The sequence below is a fragment of the Monodon monoceros genome, unplaced genomic scaffold, assembly GCF_005190385.1.
Source record: "Monodon monoceros isolate NGI ecotype Baffin Bay Population unplaced genomic scaffold, NGI_Narwhal_1 Super_Scaffold_7, whole genome shotgun sequence".
NCBI classification, from domain to species: Eukaryota; Metazoa; Chordata; class Mammalia; order Artiodactyla; family Monodontidae; genus Monodon; species Monodon monoceros.
The window spans coordinates 102,947,482-102,964,330 of record NW_021703784.1 but is presented as its reverse complement, the minus strand read 5'-3'; the positions used below and the strand labels follow the sequence as shown (position 1 = coordinate 102,964,330).

At 45.4% G+C, this 16,849-nt stretch overlaps 1 protein-coding gene across 1 annotated transcript in view; it reads left to right on the top strand.

Annotated features, from left to right (window-relative positions):
• Positions 1–16,849, top strand: part of TESMIN (testis expressed metallothionein like protein) — a 37,849-nt gene that overhangs the window by 3,535 nt on the left and 17,465 nt on the right. The window contains exons 3-6 of the mRNA XM_029209422.1: positions 507–665; positions 2,711–2,831; positions 4,684–4,760; positions 7,521–7,612. Coding sequence (XP_029065255.1) covers positions 507–665; positions 2,711–2,831; positions 4,684–4,760; positions 7,521–7,612 — 449 coding nt within the window. The remainder of the gene's footprint in view (positions 1–506; positions 666–2,710; positions 2,832–4,683; positions 4,761–7,520; positions 7,613–16,849) is intronic.

Sequence of the window (16,849 nt, the reverse complement as noted above, 5' to 3'; positions counted from 1 at the left end):
TCTTCTCAAGCTACTTATACTGTGTTTTTGAAGCAGCAAGAGGGCCACGTTAAAATCACATCTCCACACCTCGTGCGCAGATGGTCCTTGTCCTCGGGGTCCTTGATCCCCAGTGAGGCTGGTCAGAGGACTTGTCACCCCATCTTGCTGCCCCAGAGAGAGAATAATAGTTGGGAAGAGAGGACACTAAGAGTAAGGCTGCTCTTTACTTTAAAAATGTAACTTCTAGGGGGCTTCCCTGGTGGCGCAGGGTTTGTGACCCGGTCGGGGAGGATACCACGTGCCGCGGGGCGGCTGGGCCCGTCAGCCATGGCCGCTGAGCCTGCGCGTCCGGAGCCTGCGCGTCCGGAGCCTGTGCTCCGCGGCGGGAGAGGCCGCGGCAGTGGGAGGCCCGCGTACCGCAAAAAAAAAAAAAAAAGTAACTTCTGCAAAGAATTTTCTGTATTATGCAACTGTAAAGTACAACGTCCAAAATGTGATTTCTAAAATAACGTTTGCTTTTTTAGGTTGAAATCAAGGAAGCAGGTGGTACTATCACAAGTAACAATCTGGAGGAAGCAACTTTTCAGAACCTTCCGGCCCAGGAGTCCTGTTGCAAGTTCCCAACAGCACAAGAAGCAGAGGATGCCTCTGGCTGCTCTCATAAGAAAGACTCTAACCCAATGGTAATTATGCCAAAGAAAATGTGTCTGACTAACATTATATCAAATGTTTGACCCTTACCATTACTAAGTCAACAGTAATATATTTTCAGTCATTATTTTTCATTCTGTTTACTTGCCGTATCAGCATTTTTGGTTGTCTTATCTATGAAAAGAGGGATATAATTAGAGCCTTTGTAATGTTTCTGTCACGTCTAAGATTCTCATTTCTACTTGATCTTAGCAAATCAAACAAAGATTAGGACACCGCTCTCTTTGTTAAGGAGAGAAGCCATAAGTGACATCAGTCCATGCAGACCAGCGGTTGGCCCAGGAACGGGGCAGCTGGCTGAGCTGCATGGTTTGGCATGTTGCTGGGATGGTGAAACTCCAGTTCTGTGGCTGCAGCACAGAGGCTGCTTTCCTTCCTTCCTGCCTCCAAATTCCTGATACTAACTCACATGCATGTAAGATAGGTAATCAGTAACATTTGTGATTTATGCGATATTTTTGCATGTTTGTAATTTCATTTAATCCTCTATCAACTCTGTAGGGTATGCATTGTTTTTATCTACGTTTTATGGATAAGAAAACAGAGATGTTACAAAGTCTTCTTGTAAGTGGTACGTTGAGGACTCCAGGTCTCAGTGTCGTGAGGACTGGGAAGTGGGGGGAGCTGGGGAGCCCAGCCCCAAGCTTTATTTTAGCGGAGCCCAGAGAGCCAACATCTGCCGTCCCCCCATCAGCTCTTTATTCCGATAAAGGAGGCCTTAGCCCTAAGGCATATACTTTAACTAGAAAATACTTGAAAATGAGCTCACCATGCACTTGGCTTAGCTGTGGTATACACCAGCACTCGCCTCTGTCCATGGTTCTCAGGCCCATGGGTTCTGAGAGCAGAGCTGTTCCAGGACACCTGGAGCAGGTGAGCAGGATGAGAGCTCCTCCAATTCCACCAGCCTCCTGAGTAATGTTAGAAGGCTCCCAGGAGGGACAGGGCAGAGCCCAGAATCGTGCAATAGGCAGAGGCCTGGAAGGTCCACTCTGAGCCTTTCCCCCCAGTTTGTGCACCTGTGTGTCTGTGGCTATAACTTTATCCTCCACATACAAATAAAATTCCAACCAAACATGAATGCTGGCCTCTTATCCACCGTCAGGATGATCTGAAGGTTTGACCCAGTGATCAGCACCTCATTAACGTAGGCTCTGTGTGTGTTATTTTGGTAACATTGATCCTTTATGGTTATTTGGGTTTTCCTGTCTAGGAAACCCAAAGGCAACCTAACAGCAGAAGCCATAGCTTCTCTGGTATCTGTGGTTTTACCATCAGAATTAGAAGCTATGTGCAAGCAGAAACAGTGACTTCTCTCACCTTCATGTTCAAGCTGCATCGCTGTGGACAGGGCTGACTGGTGTGGTTGACCGGCCAACTCACCCGGCTCACTGAGGACGTATTTATGGTCGGAGCCCAACTAGGTGATCTTAGGGTTAACCTTTCTAAACCGCACTTGTAGGAAATGAAATAAGTGGGTATTTTAAAAACACCCTACATGTTAACTAATAACATGTGCACGTGGCAGGAAAGAACAGCTGCCGTAAAATTGACGATTATTCTAAGTATCTGATCAGCTACAGAGGTGGAGTCAGGGGGGCAAAGTCCTTCGTATAGTTCACTGGACCTGAATGGGGCCGGGTCTGGATCGGCACACTCTCTCCGTTTACGATGACCACGGAGCACGTGGACAGGTGACGGAAGCTCGGGCTCACAGTCACCTGTTCCCTACCCTAAACCTCAAGGGCCAGACACCCGCAGAGAAAGGCGTGAGCAGGAACTTCTCTTAACACACTAAGCACATCTCACAAGACATTTCCCAGGGGTTTTGCCCTGTGGTACCTCCAGAGAGCACGTTGTTGCAGGGTAAGAAACTGAGAACATGTCTCTAGTTTACCGCTTCCCATGAAAACTTAAATTCTGGATTAAAACTGTGTTCTCAGATATAAGTTTACTTAGGTTCATATTACTGGATATCTTTTGAAAAATGAAACCTGATCATTATTTTTCATTTTAGGTGATATGTCAGTTGAAAGGGGGTACACAAATGCTGTGTATAGACAATTGTGGCACAAGAGAACTAAAAGCACTTCATTTGGTTCCTCAGTATCAAGACCAAAATAATTATCTACAGTCAGGTACAAAGTAAATTAATAGAAAAATATGTCATATATCACATGGAAGTTGGTAAGTGACTATGTTTGGCTTTGTATAGAGAGTAAAAGTGAAATTGGCAGTGAGGCAATTTGGCAATCCCCATAGCCCATATGAGTGAGCTAAGGATAGAAAAAAATATCTTTAGAGATTAATTTATGTACATTGTACTGACAATCTCAAATTCTTGGATAGCTTTCCTCTCCTTCTGCTAGTTGCGGAGAGCTTTGTGATCCTACCAGGTGACTACTTGTACCCACGAGTGCTGTGGCTAGAGGTACCTGGGTTGGAACATCAAGCTTTCGCAGATTGGGTGGCGGGTTGACTGTTCAGATGTGGTAGAAACTGCATATGTTTTAATGTAAACGTTTTCGTGTAGTCAGTGAGAACTGCCACCCTGCTTTAATCACCATGAGTTCTGAAATGACTATATCAAATGCTGATTTATCTGCCATTCATTTACTCAGAAACGTCTTTAAACTGGTGCGATAGTAATAAATGATCTGTAAGTACTTGATTACCATCAAATGACTTAGGAATGATTAAAGAAAGGCCAAATGACACAGTTTTAGGATTGTGTTTACAAAGGTTAGACACTAATTCTTGAAAACTGGGCACCTATGTGTACTGTATACATAATTGCGTTACTCTAAAGCTTGGCCTAACCAGAGCCTCTCATTATCAGATGATTCACGGACCTTGTCAATAATTTAAATCAGTATTACATCCAAATGTCATATCAACGGGCCTTTGGAGCCCAGTGCAAAAAGAAAGAGTGTGACTCCCATTCCATCCTGGTGGTCTCTTTATCCAGGGACAGGGAACATGCCTTTCAGACATTTACTTTTCTATGGTGCAGAGCGCCTTCAGGAGCACTTTGCTGCACACCAGCCACGGCTTCTCCGGCTCCGTTCCCTGCGGGTCAGAGCTGCATCTGCTCCTCTACAGGCAGAGAAGGGTTCTTTCCTAATTCCCTTCCTTCTGGAACACGACAAAATCCTAATGCCTTTAGATCACCTACAGAAGGAAGATTTACATAATGCTCTCCAAGTCTATTTCCTTGTCATCATAACCGCCCCCCCCAGCCCAGTCTCCTTTGTTTTGCTGTGCACACATTAAATATCACCATAAAATAAATGCATTCTGTTACCAAAGTCTTAAGGTTACATCACTCAAAGAATGCACAAGCCTGGAGCAGGAAATGTGTTCAGCTGGTGGGCAATCAGGAGACTAAGACACATTTCTCCGACCACTTTGACTCAAACATAGAGTTTCACAGGGACCTTAGTGTCTCAGGGATGTTTTGCACGGCACCCTGAGGCCAAAGAAATACCTATCGGTTCCAGTCTTAAGTAGTTTGGTCCCAGTAGCCTAATAAGTATTTACATCCTGATTAGTTAGTAACCATTTGAAGAAAAGTGCAGGTAAATTGAAAGTAGTTCGTGTGGCGTCCTACAGATGGTGCTGTGCTCTCCTTGAAAATGTGACATGCCTAGTGCGTCCCTGGTGAGTTCGGGGCAGCACTGGAGGGCACCTTAGCGCACAGCTTGGGAACCTGGGCACTGACAGCATTTTTTAGCATAGCTATCCCTGGAAGCTCGAGTGAAGTAGCATTATGACAAAGAAAAGGGTGTAATAAGTAAAAACAACAACAAAAAAACCCAAAAACATTGACCAGAAAGGTTTTATAGAAAACATAAATAGGATCAAGATAAGTGTCAATGACTTTGCACATGTCCAACTCAGGATACATGATCATTTTTGTACTTTCTTCCATGTGCAAGTGGGAGAGGAACAATATATGCTATCAATTAATTGTAATTGTCTTCCTTACAGATGTCCCTAAACCCATGACTACTTTAGTAGGAAGATTTTTGCCAGTACCAGCAAATTTAAATCTCATTACACAACAAGTGAGTCATTGTTTTAATAAAAAAAAATACAATAGGGGGCTTCCCTGGTGGCGCAGTGGTTGAGAGCCCGCCTGCCGATGCAGGGGACACGGGTTCGTGCCCCGGTCCGGGAAGATCCCGCATGCCGCGGAGCGGCTGGGCCCGTGAGCCATGGCCGCTGAGCCTGCGCGTCCGGAGCCTGTGCTCCGCGGCGGGAGGGGCCACAACAGTGAGAGGCCCGCGTACCGCAAAAAAAAAAAAAAAAAAAGTTTAAAACGCTTTTATGATTACACCATAATATGCGTAGATTAAATATAATTATAAGAAAAATGTGCTCTTTTCCTTAAGTCTTGTTTTTTTTCTTAATTTTTCAGTTTTGACAGTCTAGGGTTGTATTTTTTTAAATTAATTAATGTATTTATTATTTATTTTTGGCTACGTTGGGTCTTCGTTGCTGCGCGCGTGCTTTCTCTAGTTGCGGCGAGCGGGGGGCTACTCTTCGCTGCGGTGCGCGGGCTTCTCATTGCTGTGGCTCATTGCGCAGAGGTGGCGTTTAAAGCCACGAGACTAGAGGAGATCTCTGAGGCAGTGGGTATAAATAGAGTGAAATATTTGCTGAGTGAGTAAATAAATACTTCTCGAATGATCCATTAGCCAGGAGGGGCAAGGGGTTAATCAGGGCCAGAGATGAGTGTCAGCCTGATGCTGTGAGCGCCTGATGCAAGTCTCTGTTGATGCTGCACGTAGGCCCCTACCTCCTTGCCTCCTCCACACCACCCGTCTTGTTTTGCTAATGGTTTCAGCCCCAGTCAGCAAGGCACACGTTGGACTTGCTTTTCTACCACTGAACCCGTGCACTGAAAGGCCCCTTTGGACCATAGTCTCCCTCTTTCTGCCCCTCCCCTCTTTTCCTTGGCTGTGTTTAGACCTACCTCATTTTGGCTCCCCCGACCTCTTATCCAGTGTGGACCTTGGGGTAATTATTTTAGCAATGCCTTTGCTGCAACCCTAGAACCCCGGCTTCCTTGCCAAACCCCAATTCTGTATATTCTTCAGCTCTTTGTTACTCAAAGTGCGTGCGGTGTGTGGACCAGGAGCGTGGGCATCACTAGGAAGCTTGTTAGAAATGCAGGATCTCAGGCTCCACCCCAGACTCACTGACACAGAATCTGCATTTTAGCAAGATCCCCAGGTGACATGATGGGGAAGCACCCTCTTAGGTTTTATTTCTTCCATCCTAGGCAGTTCGACATTGCCGAGGAAAGTCATGGATTCTAGTATAAAGCTGCCCTAGATTTACCACCTATGCAGTACTGAAAAGACATCTCTCTTTCTCTGCTTTACTTTGGGGCTAAATAAGCAAAGGAGAAAAAGAGCAATTGTATATGGTTTATGCAAAGAATTGTCTCAACCCCAAGAACTGTGAAATCCTTTCTTCAAAAGAATGCAAAACTTTGGACTGCCACCTGGAGACGTTGGCCCAATAATTAGGTGTCTGGGTGACTGCAAAGGAAACAGTTGCAGTAACCTGTGAACACTTCCCTCCAGTAAAGTGAGTGAGAGGAGAGCAGAGGCCCCCAGCTCTTGGCCAGACCCAAGAGGGCGGGTCCTGGGGGTGACTCCTCAGTGGGACTCGGGGTTTGGGGTGGAGGGCGGATTTGTAATGAAGGAGTTGGACCCAGAGTGGTTTCTCAGTGTCTTCAGGCCCCAACAGGGATTACACACTATTTAAAAACAGGCAGAAGAGAGAAAAGAAGGAAGATGAATAAAATGTGTTTTTCCAAGACCATGCTTTTTCTTTCTTTCTTTCTTTCTTTTTTTTTTGGCCTCACGCTTGTGGGATCTTAGTTTCCCAACCAGGGATTGAACCCAGGCCCTCGGCAGTGAAAGCACGGAGTCCTAAGTCTTAATTCCCTGGACCGCCAGGGAATTCCAAGACTATGCTTCTTAAATAAAGCTTATTTTTAAATTTCAAGTTTTCAGGGACAAGGATAGGATGTTTAACTGTGATATATACAAATAATCTCAAAACCTAAATTTATTCAACACTTTAAATTTCTTCAAGCTTCTGATAAGAAGAAAATTAGGTCAGTGTTGACTTTGCTACCCTTTCCTTTCCCTGTGAGCCATGCTAATGGATAATATAAAGGAAAATGAGAATGGAGAAAGCAAAGGACATGGATAATGCAGAGATTATGACATTGCTTTTGAATTTGTTAAAATTGACTACAAAATTTTTTATGACTAGATGAAAAAGTAATGGTTGCCAGTGAGACTTCAGATGTCAAGACCTCTTGTGCTGTACTAAGAATATAATAGTAATTGAAGAACATTTTTAGCTTTTACAGAAATTTGTGGTTGAATTTATTTCACAGTTGGTAGTTCATCAAAATGAAAAAGATGTCCATTGCAATGTCGCCGGCCAGCCCACTGACAGCTGTGTGTACTGCTTGCCAGCTTGTGGATGGCCCGGCCCAGAATCCATAGCCCACTTCCGTCTCTGTCCACAGTCAGGGCTTTCTCACCCCAGGGCATCCTGTGGTCAGGCGGGGTGAGATGACTGGGCTGGGCTCCTCCCACTTCTGCTGAAAAGCCTCGGCTGGAACGTGCTCAGGTGTTAGCAGAATCATGGTGGCAATAAGGCCTGGATGAATGTAAGGGGATTGTGATGTAAACCTCTAGAAGAAAAAGAATCATTTTTATCTGTACGTAGGGGCTGACGGGAATAAACTTTCAAAATGTATACTAATTCAAATCATGCTTGCCTTTGACTTTACACAGCTTGATAATGGAGCCTTACCATCCGTAGTCAACGGGTCTGCTTTCCCTTTGGGATCAACTCTTCCAGGACCACCAAAAATAACTTCGACTAGGTAAGGATTAAAAGCAATCAATTGTCACTTACTTTAATGTAAGAGTTTAAGAGGCTCTTGGGTACATTTGTGATTTTTTTCCTGAGTTTTAAAATTAGCTTTACCTGAAAACCTTTATGACTTCTAAAATATGATGTTTATATTCAACAGTGCACTAACAGTGTTGCTGCGCATGTCTGGTTTGTGGTTGCTGGAAAGACTGGTCTGTAACCTCCATTTGCTTCCACTCTCCGTCCACCGTCCGCTGTCATTGTTTCAGAGACTTGCTGCCGTTCCTAGCTCTGTCTTGAGTTCACATTGATTTAAACTTAGCTGCTCTGTTTCTTTTTTGCTGTCATCAACACAAGTAATGGTGTGGCAGTCACTTAATGTCGACGGCAGTCTTTATGTGCCTTTATGGCTGCCTCTGCCCGCTGCCTTCCCTGTTCTGTCAGTTCACGTTCAATGGCAGGGGCCGAGGCACACGGTCTCCAGGTGGACGTGGCTGCTCTTATCTGGGGCTTCGTCTTGCCATTTTAAAGTCATGTCTATAATTGTAACTAATTAAACTAACCAAGCCGGTTGAAACTCTTTGTCAAGTTAAAGAGTAACATTCATGTGCTATTAGTAGATGGGGCAGCCCTTTCTGTTCACGGAACCCTTTCGCTGGTGATGGAGATCAGTCTCTTCCTGCCTTCCGAAGTTTTGGGGCACACAGCCTAATGCAGATGTACATCTGAGGACCCGAAAGAAATCAGGGCAGGCAATTTAGGGAACGTAGACTGTAGCCTCTAGAGCCTCCGGGCTCCTGAAGTGTCTACCATCAGGCACATCTCCAGCGCGGCGCTGCTCAGTGTGAGGACGGCTGTCCGGGGCAGTGTGAGAGGCTTAGGTGGAGTTCTGGAGACTTGCTGGGATTCAGTCAACACTCCACCTCCGCGACGTCGCTGAAGAGTGTCGGTTGCTCACGTGACTTGCTGCTTCGGTCTTAGCTGTTGGTTGCGGAGCTGGTCGATGACTCTCGCTTAATTTGATGGACTAAGACTATAGGAGCTTTTCTCCTGCCTCCACTCTTGGCGCCATGGATCAGCGAGGGTATGGCTGCTGTCGTTGTAATTGATTCTATAATCACGGCTCTTAATGTTTCTGGACAAAACAACTCTGTGGGCAGCCTCTGGATTCTGCTGCTATGTAATGCTGCCAGCATAGTATTACACGATGTACCCAGGACGTTACTATCCTGAAGATACTCACTTTATCTTTCTTGTAATCTGGGAGCATCTGGCCAACAGTATTGCACCACTATGTGCTTTAGCGTGTCTAGCACATTCAAGGGAATTTGGTGTTTCTAACACTTTAGTTCAAGCGTGTGCGCTCAGAGCTACAGTGCCATTTGAGGTTTCTCTGTGTTGCAGGTGATACACGTTTCCACAGAGGAGCAGTAGTGAGGAAGTTTTCACTGCAGTGTATTTCTCCTTTTTCTCACCCTCCCCATGCCTTCTTCCCAGTCTCTACTAGGTTTTCTCTAGTGTGAAGGAATTATGCAGGTCATAAAATATTTTTCTATTATAAATGATGTGCCAGGAACAACATGAGCTTTGTTTTTGTATTTTTTTGCTGCAAATAATTACTTGATGTCACACCACTGAACCAGCCAGATGATTTTCATCTCAACATCCATGGTACTGACGGTGTGCTGGAATCTCTACCAATTTATTATTTGTGGTGAGGGAGCTGTCAGAAAACTGTTTGCTGGCTGTCTCATTCTGTATGAGTTCCCAACCACAACTAATTGGCTAGACCTCTTTACCTCTTTGTTAGGCTTTTTTTTTTTTTTTTTAAACTTCCACGAGATGAGAGGGTCAAGCTAGGTCTGAAGACACAGAAAGGAAATTCTGTCAGCCCAGTACTGTTTAAACGTTCTAAAATAGTAGATGACGTAAAAGCAGGCCAGCTTGGGCCTTACAGCCAGCAGTCCATATGGGTGAATTCACCCAGTCGTCATTCTTTAGAGATAGGTGGTGAGCTGGCTAACTTGTTAGCTACCTTATCATATGAGCAAAATTCACGTCCTGTCACTCTGCAGAGCTTCAATAATCTGATTATCAGTCAGGCGTTAATGTGAATTTTGTTACATCATTGAGGCCTTTATTTTTGGTGACATAATGAACATTATAATATGCAAGAGTCCGCTTCTCTGGAAATTTTTTCTTAAAGATGAGGTCATATCTCAACTGTGGTACAGTTTATTTATAATGCTTTTCCGAGGCAGAGTTGTCCAGATCTCTTCTAACCCTTTACTCTTCAGATTGGCAAAAAGAGTAGTCAAACATTATTAGAGCCATGGAAGTTTTTTCCCAGTTTAGTCCATTACAAGGAACTTGTCCCTTTACTGTCCCCTCAGGCGCTCTGTGCTCATCCCTGATGTGGTGTTTTTGCTCGTGCTGTTATTTCAACTGAAACATCCTTTTGTTGAATAACAAAAGACTTCACACCCTTGAAAGTCAATGTCAAGTTCTACTTCTTTCAGAAGTAGTTTGTTTTGTCTTTACATCTCTATTAAACTGTCCCTGAATTTTATGTCATTTACAATCAGTATCATATAATTTGATAGTTGATTATATAATATCTTCTGTTCTCTAATTTTTCAATTGTATATATCATCTCATGTCCCAAATTATTTGGTGGATTCCTCTAGAACAGGCACTGTAAATTTTAAAAAATATATATATTTTGGTGTTCCCCTGAAGCTCTTATGACAGTCCTGGCCACGTGGTGATCTCTTAGTCAGTGCCTGTTGGCATCTTCCTGACACTGTAGGTACTCAGTGAATTGTCCTCTCTGCTTCCACAATTGTGGCAGGTCACCACTGGAGTGTCTCCATGGACCTCCACCTCATTTTTAAAGAGAAGAGTTTTGGTTCCTCTGGACAGGTAGTGCCAGGCCACCCCGTGCCCCATTTTAGAGGCAGGGCTGAGGGCAAGAGCAGTGAAGTCTGTGCGCATGTCCCCTTCCCCCGAACAGCCCAGGTGTGATCCAGGGTGGGTGGGCCAGGAGCAGTGCAGCCAGATCTGCCACCTCCAGGCACCCATGAGAATAGAAGGCGGCAACTCTCCTCTCTCTAAAGGAGAGAACTAGACTAGACGAAGAATAAATTAATATAGCATTCAGTGACATAGTATGGGGACATTATTTTAAAAACGAGAGACATCTCCAGAAGAAGTAACACTTAGCAGCTCACCCAGGAGTCAGTTACCATTTGCTGTTTCAAATGAGGGAGGACGCGGTCACGAAACAGAAGCAGAGCCGGTGAGAAGAGTGGCGGAGCCCTGATGAGCGAAGCAGCCAGAGCAGAGGGGAGGGTGGGCTGAGCTGGGGCTTAGACTGACCTCAGCCCCGACTGGAGACGGTTGTGTTTGTGAGGGCACGGAGCACAGGCCGAGGGTAGTCCCCGTGCTCCGTGGGGTGACAGGGGACTGTCAGCAAGCCCTGTGTGTGCCAAGTACTGTAGCAGCTCCTGTAGGAAACCCGAGACCAGGATGTGTCCCTTCCCGGAAGCAGCCAGTGGTTGCAGAGGCGAAGCCCGCACACGCCGTCTCCGGGAGCAGGTGGCCGAACTCGAGGGAGGGAGGGAGGGAGAGCCCCAGTCACAGCCGGGGTTTTGACACGTGTGCTCCTTCTCGTCCCCAGGATCTACCCACCGTCTCACGTGGCCAACATCCCAAGTCCCCTCAGAAGCAACACTTCTAAGCAGCCCTTGGGAACTTGTCCCGGTTTCCTAACCCACAGCCGCCTCAGGTTTAGCAGCCTCCAGCGCACGCTCACCTCTCCTCCTCCTTCGCCCTTGGAGATGGCTTCTAGGCTAATCCCCAAAGGAGCGGTGAGGAGGGAGCTCCCCAATGCCCACATGACACATTCAAAACACGCTTTGATACTGGTGGTAATACTAGCTGGACAGCTCTAACAATGCAAACAGTCGTTTATCTGTTAGTCTTTAATTCATACTTTTCATTAGTGTTCTTCTGATTTTGGAAAGTATAGAAAATAAAAATAAAAAGAGCTATTTGGTGTGGGGAGCCACACACAGGAGAGGTTTAAACAGATCAGTGGAAGAAACTCGGGGAAGGCTTCTTGGGGAGCAGACAGCGATAGGGTCCCTGGACGTGCAGCTGGACCTGGCCAGGCTTGCGCCCCCACGTGTGAATGTGCGTGCCACACCAATAAATAACACCTATAACTCTCTGGTGTTGAGATTTTCAGTATTCGTTCAAAAACACCAGATGCTTAGCTAATTCTCTTTTTAAAGAGTAACGATCTGAATACATTTTCTTTTTTAATCTTTATAGAGTAACTGTTAGTTCATGGGACACAAAGTCTAAAAAGCCATGTAACTGTACCAAATCACAGTGTCTGAAATTGTAAGTAATCCCAAATCCTTCATTATTAAATAGAAATAAGGTCGTTTAGAAGTCAGTAAGTGGAGCAGAGTCCAGACAGACCTGAATGGCTAGTAGCGTATAGGTTACAGTTAAGGCTCAACAGCTGGGTCCTGACGCTCCTTGTAACCCAGAGCAACAAGAAGCCACGCTTTCTGCATAAACCTGGTGGGGATCTTTTGGTGTTATCTTGACCAACTAACCTAGGAAAGGACCTCAAGTGGTGTGATTTTCTTGGATTTAGGTTTACATTGTTTAGCGCCCCAGACAAGTGCTAAACACGGCATCCTTGTTGAGCATTAACTGTAACATTTCCACCTCCTAGTTTTTAAAAGTTTGATGAATTGGTTTACTCTATATTGAATTCCTCTTAGAAACATTCTCCCCCAGGGATGCCAGCTCCCTGGAGGCTCGCTCAGCAGCGTGGTAGGGCAGGTTGTGAAGCAGAATCATGGGCCGGGGTGGATGGTGTGGCTGAAATAGGAAGCGGACCAGCCACCCCGACTGACGGCACCGTGCGCTCGAGCCCCCTTCCCCACCCTGTCACGTGGAGACTCTCACTGGTGTGGTCTGCCGCTCTCAGCCTCTGCTCTGGGCTGCTGCTTTCTGCCCTGAGTGCCTGCCTAGCTTTGTTACGTGATGGAACGGGAGATGCCGCCTCGCCCGATGTCTAACAACCCTAGCCACCATCTCCACGTGATTTTTCCATTGCAGAGCTTCTGCTGAAGTCACTGAGAGCTCCAGTGATGGGACAGTGATGTGGGGGTGCAGACGTGGCTAAAAATCCAGAAGTCCATGAAACTTGGTTCACAAAACAAAACGGAGAAAAAATCTGATTTTTTAAAGTTAATGTTGAAATCTAGGGTTGACTGTATGTGAATACTGAGTTGTCATTGGTTTAGTCTGTGAATGCGAGGCCTGTACCTGTCTGAACGTTGGAAACGCCACGAGACCACTGATCAGGAGCTCTAAAAATGCAGCTGGGTGAGGAGGAAGGAGAGCAGAGGGCAAAGCCCGGACCACACGACACTGTCAAGCCAGAGTGGCTGGCCCAGAGGAACTTCTGATGTGGTGGAGGACAAGGTGGTAGAGTCTAGAGTGGACAGAGCCGGGGGTGGGCGCGGCTTCCTGTGGACAGGGGCTGCCAAGCTGCTGGCTGGGTTGGCGACTGGGGAGCCCGTGATTAACCCATGAAGCCTAGAGCAAGGTGTGGACTATGACCGGGGACAGAATGAGGTAACTCTTAAGGACGTGGAGATAAGATGAGTCTCCAGGAAGGGTTTAACTTATTGATTACCTCATAATGGAAAAGCCCAAGAAAGAGCTTCCTGCCTAGAGGCAGCTTTCCAGATTAATCGGTGACTGACACACTAAAGAAAGAATTTATCATCACAAGGGGGCTCAGTCAGCACTGGAACAAAGGAAAAGGAGGCTCAGAGCGTTTCCAGTGCTGTCCAGGGAAGGGAGGCAGTGTCGCTGGGGGCCACGGGTGCGGCCTTCTCCAGAGATGTGCTGTGTGCTGTGTGCCATGTGCCGGGGGGCTTGCACCCTCCCGTTGTGCCCCGTGGCTCTGCGCCTCTGTTACCACACTCAGTGCCGCCGTTTAGCTTCCTCAGTAGCTCCATCCCGAGGAGCAGGGGGCCCTGGGTAGAGGCTGCAAACGTTATGGGCACCGGGGGGGTTGTTATTTCCACCATAAATTAACACACAGCATTCTGAGCAGTGCATCGCGGTTTGGTTGGTATCAGTCTGTCACTGAGAAACCAATTATCTCTGGAAATACTGCTTTTGGAAAGGCCAAGGAATGGGCAAATGTACCCCTGCGGAGCTTCTTGGAGAGACCCGTGAACTGGTGCTGGCGGCAACACCACTCTGTCTCTCAGTGTGCCACAGGCACTCGCACTGGAGCAAGTCAGGGGTGGGTTCACCATTGCCTGCTTCGCTAGCAAGCATCACCACTGGCTTCCTTTAGCTCTTTACTCCCCACAGCTAAGCCACGTTCAAGGCAATGGAATCTAATTTTCTTGGAGTGCATTTGTCCTACTTTATTCGGGAGTCTCTCCTGGATAAAGGTTAAGAATGATTACTACTAATTGGCCATTAATAAAGAGGAAAACACGTCATTGTATGTTTTAGAAATCGAAGTGATACGTACGCGTGGGTAAAAGTCAGTGACCACGTCTGGTTATGATGGGAAGCCCTAGTGCCCTGCTCCGCCTCCCCCCTCTCTGGACTCCTCCCTAGACGCTACCATTTTAGCGGCTCCTGTTTTCAGGCTTTCTCAGGTTTGCTCCCACGTCTGGAAAGGCTGCCTATTGCCTTCTTGCTGTGGGAGAGGAGGGGCCCCCTCTGCCCTCGGCCCTTTGCCAATAGGGCCGCCCTGTGTCGTGCCTTTGCAGATTAGGCTCGAAGCCTGAAATCATGGGCTCCGACCCTTAGTCGTTGTTCCACTAGCCAAAAACAGCTGAGAATTATTTTTAAATGATAAAGTTAATCTGTGTAATTAAAATGGTGTTGATGTAAACTTAAAGTAGATAAATGTTTTGTGATTATTTTATTGAAAATTTATCGATTATTAAAAATTGATTTTAAGATTTTATAAGTAGCTCATGTCTACCTTTCCATCACTGTGGGAAATGATTTTCTTAATTTTTATGCATTTTAAACATTGATTTACTGCATCATGATTAGGTTATTAAAACACTGATTGTAACCCACTTTTGTATCAGGATGTTTTTTGATACAGGCAGTGACATGTGTTAAATTCTGAACCTTTGGACAATAATTTCATAGAGTGATAAGGAACCCTCTGCAGTGGAGTGGAGAAAGGGCTCTCCTCTTTCACGAGCACGCTGAAGGAAGGAATTGGCTTTATGTTATGAGTATAGGGTTTTTCCATGGCAGTTTTAATTAGCCCTTTCATGTATCGACTTTAAACAAATCCAAACTCAATTTTTTAAGCATCTTCCATTCCAACTCAATTTTTGCTGAGATACTGGGTGGGACTTGTTGGGAGAAGTTATACTATCTAATTTTTCACCCTAATCAAATCTAAATCAAGATTTTAATCATAGATTGGGTAGTCTCCAATATTGCTTCTTCAAATGGCCTTTGCCTCTGCCTCTGGTTACTTGGATTAATTAATTAACTAGAATGAATTAACCAGAATTCTGTGGAGTAGAAGGTCAAATCTGGATGGTCATTTTTTTATAGTCTCTTGTTCCTTACTTATACTTTTGATCCCTTCTTTTATATTTTAGAATAATAAATACTTAATTTATATTCTATAGCTTATAATTCTAATATTAAAGTCTCTGCTTATCTGATTCTGGTGTTTGTTTCTTCTCTCGATCTTTCACTCATTATGGCTTGTTACCTCATGCATTTTGTGATTTTCTGTGTGTGTGTGTGTGTGTGAGAGAGAGAGAGAGAGAGAGAGAGAGAATTATAATCACTGGAACTTTATATGTGGGAATTCTTTGAGGTTGGCTTGAGAGTACATTTCTTCAGAGAAAGTTTGAGTTTGTTTCTACTTGGGACTTGGTGGCCCTTTCAATTTGGACAACCTAAAATTTTTGGCTAAGACTTTTTTTTTTTAGGCCACACAGTTAATATGAATTCAGGTCTCAAACCCAAGTGAGCCCCCTCCTCTCAAGTCAATGCCCACATGCATTTTTCTTGCCCTTTCTTTTGCAGGGCACTTTTCCTAGTTCACTCTTCCACTGGGTACAGACCTTCTACCGTTCCAGCTTTATGTGTAGATCTTGGAGCTGATCCCATGCCTTGAGCATTAATGTATGTAAATATATTAAATATATGTAAACACATGTGTGAGTGTATAAAGCACTTAGAGCAATGCCTGGCATATTGTAAATGTTCTGTTTGCCATTATTATGGTTGTTGTCGTCCCCCGCTCTTCCTCCCTGTAACAGTTAAAACCAAAGCCTTTGGTTGTTGGGATCAGCAGAGCCCTAAGATAGCTGCAGGCTTCAGCTTTAGCTTACCCCGCTGAGTGTTTGCTTCTCTTTCATTTTTTGGTCTCTGAGGCATTTCTTTAATTTTTTTTACCAGCTCAAATATGCATCTAAAACGTTTCAAATATTTATTCCAATGTTTTCAAGTGTTCCTAGCTGGGGATTTGTCAGGGTGCCAATGAATGAAGAATGAGTTTCGAATATATATCATCTCAAATCTTTTCAAACACTACAGCTAATTCTAGGATACAATGTGCTTGTCAGAAGTGACTGTACCACGGGGTATTGCAGGTATTTTCTTGACAGTATTATCACCTTCTCGTTAGGTGACAGAGTAAGATTACCCACAGAGTGCTGGAATGTTGCCAGCCTGCCAGCACTGAAACAGTCTGTACCTCAAGGATAGCATCTTTAACAGATGGTGCTCACTTGGTATTTCACAGCCAACAGAGGGGCCGCCAAACCTCAAGTGATGGCTGTAGGTGTGGTTTCCTGGGCAATGGTGAGAGTAGACTGAAGAAGGGGGACAGTACAAATACCTTGCACGAGCATACCTAGACTGCAGACGGCGCCGGTGACAGAGCGTAACCCGCAGGAATGAGGCATGCCCTGAAAGGCCACCATCCACTCTCATTCATCAAACTGCAGGCAGTCAGATTTTCTTCCGCTGAACACTTGGAACCCTTACCTCTGTCTTGACTGACCCATCAAGCAGGGGAGCCTGAGACCAGAGAGGGTGATGCTTTTCCAGCTCTCTTCTTGTGGCTGCCACTATCGCTGTTACCAACAGGAGCAGACCAGTCTGAGCCTACTAGGAGAGGAAAGCAATTTTGCGTGGAGGGGAAGCC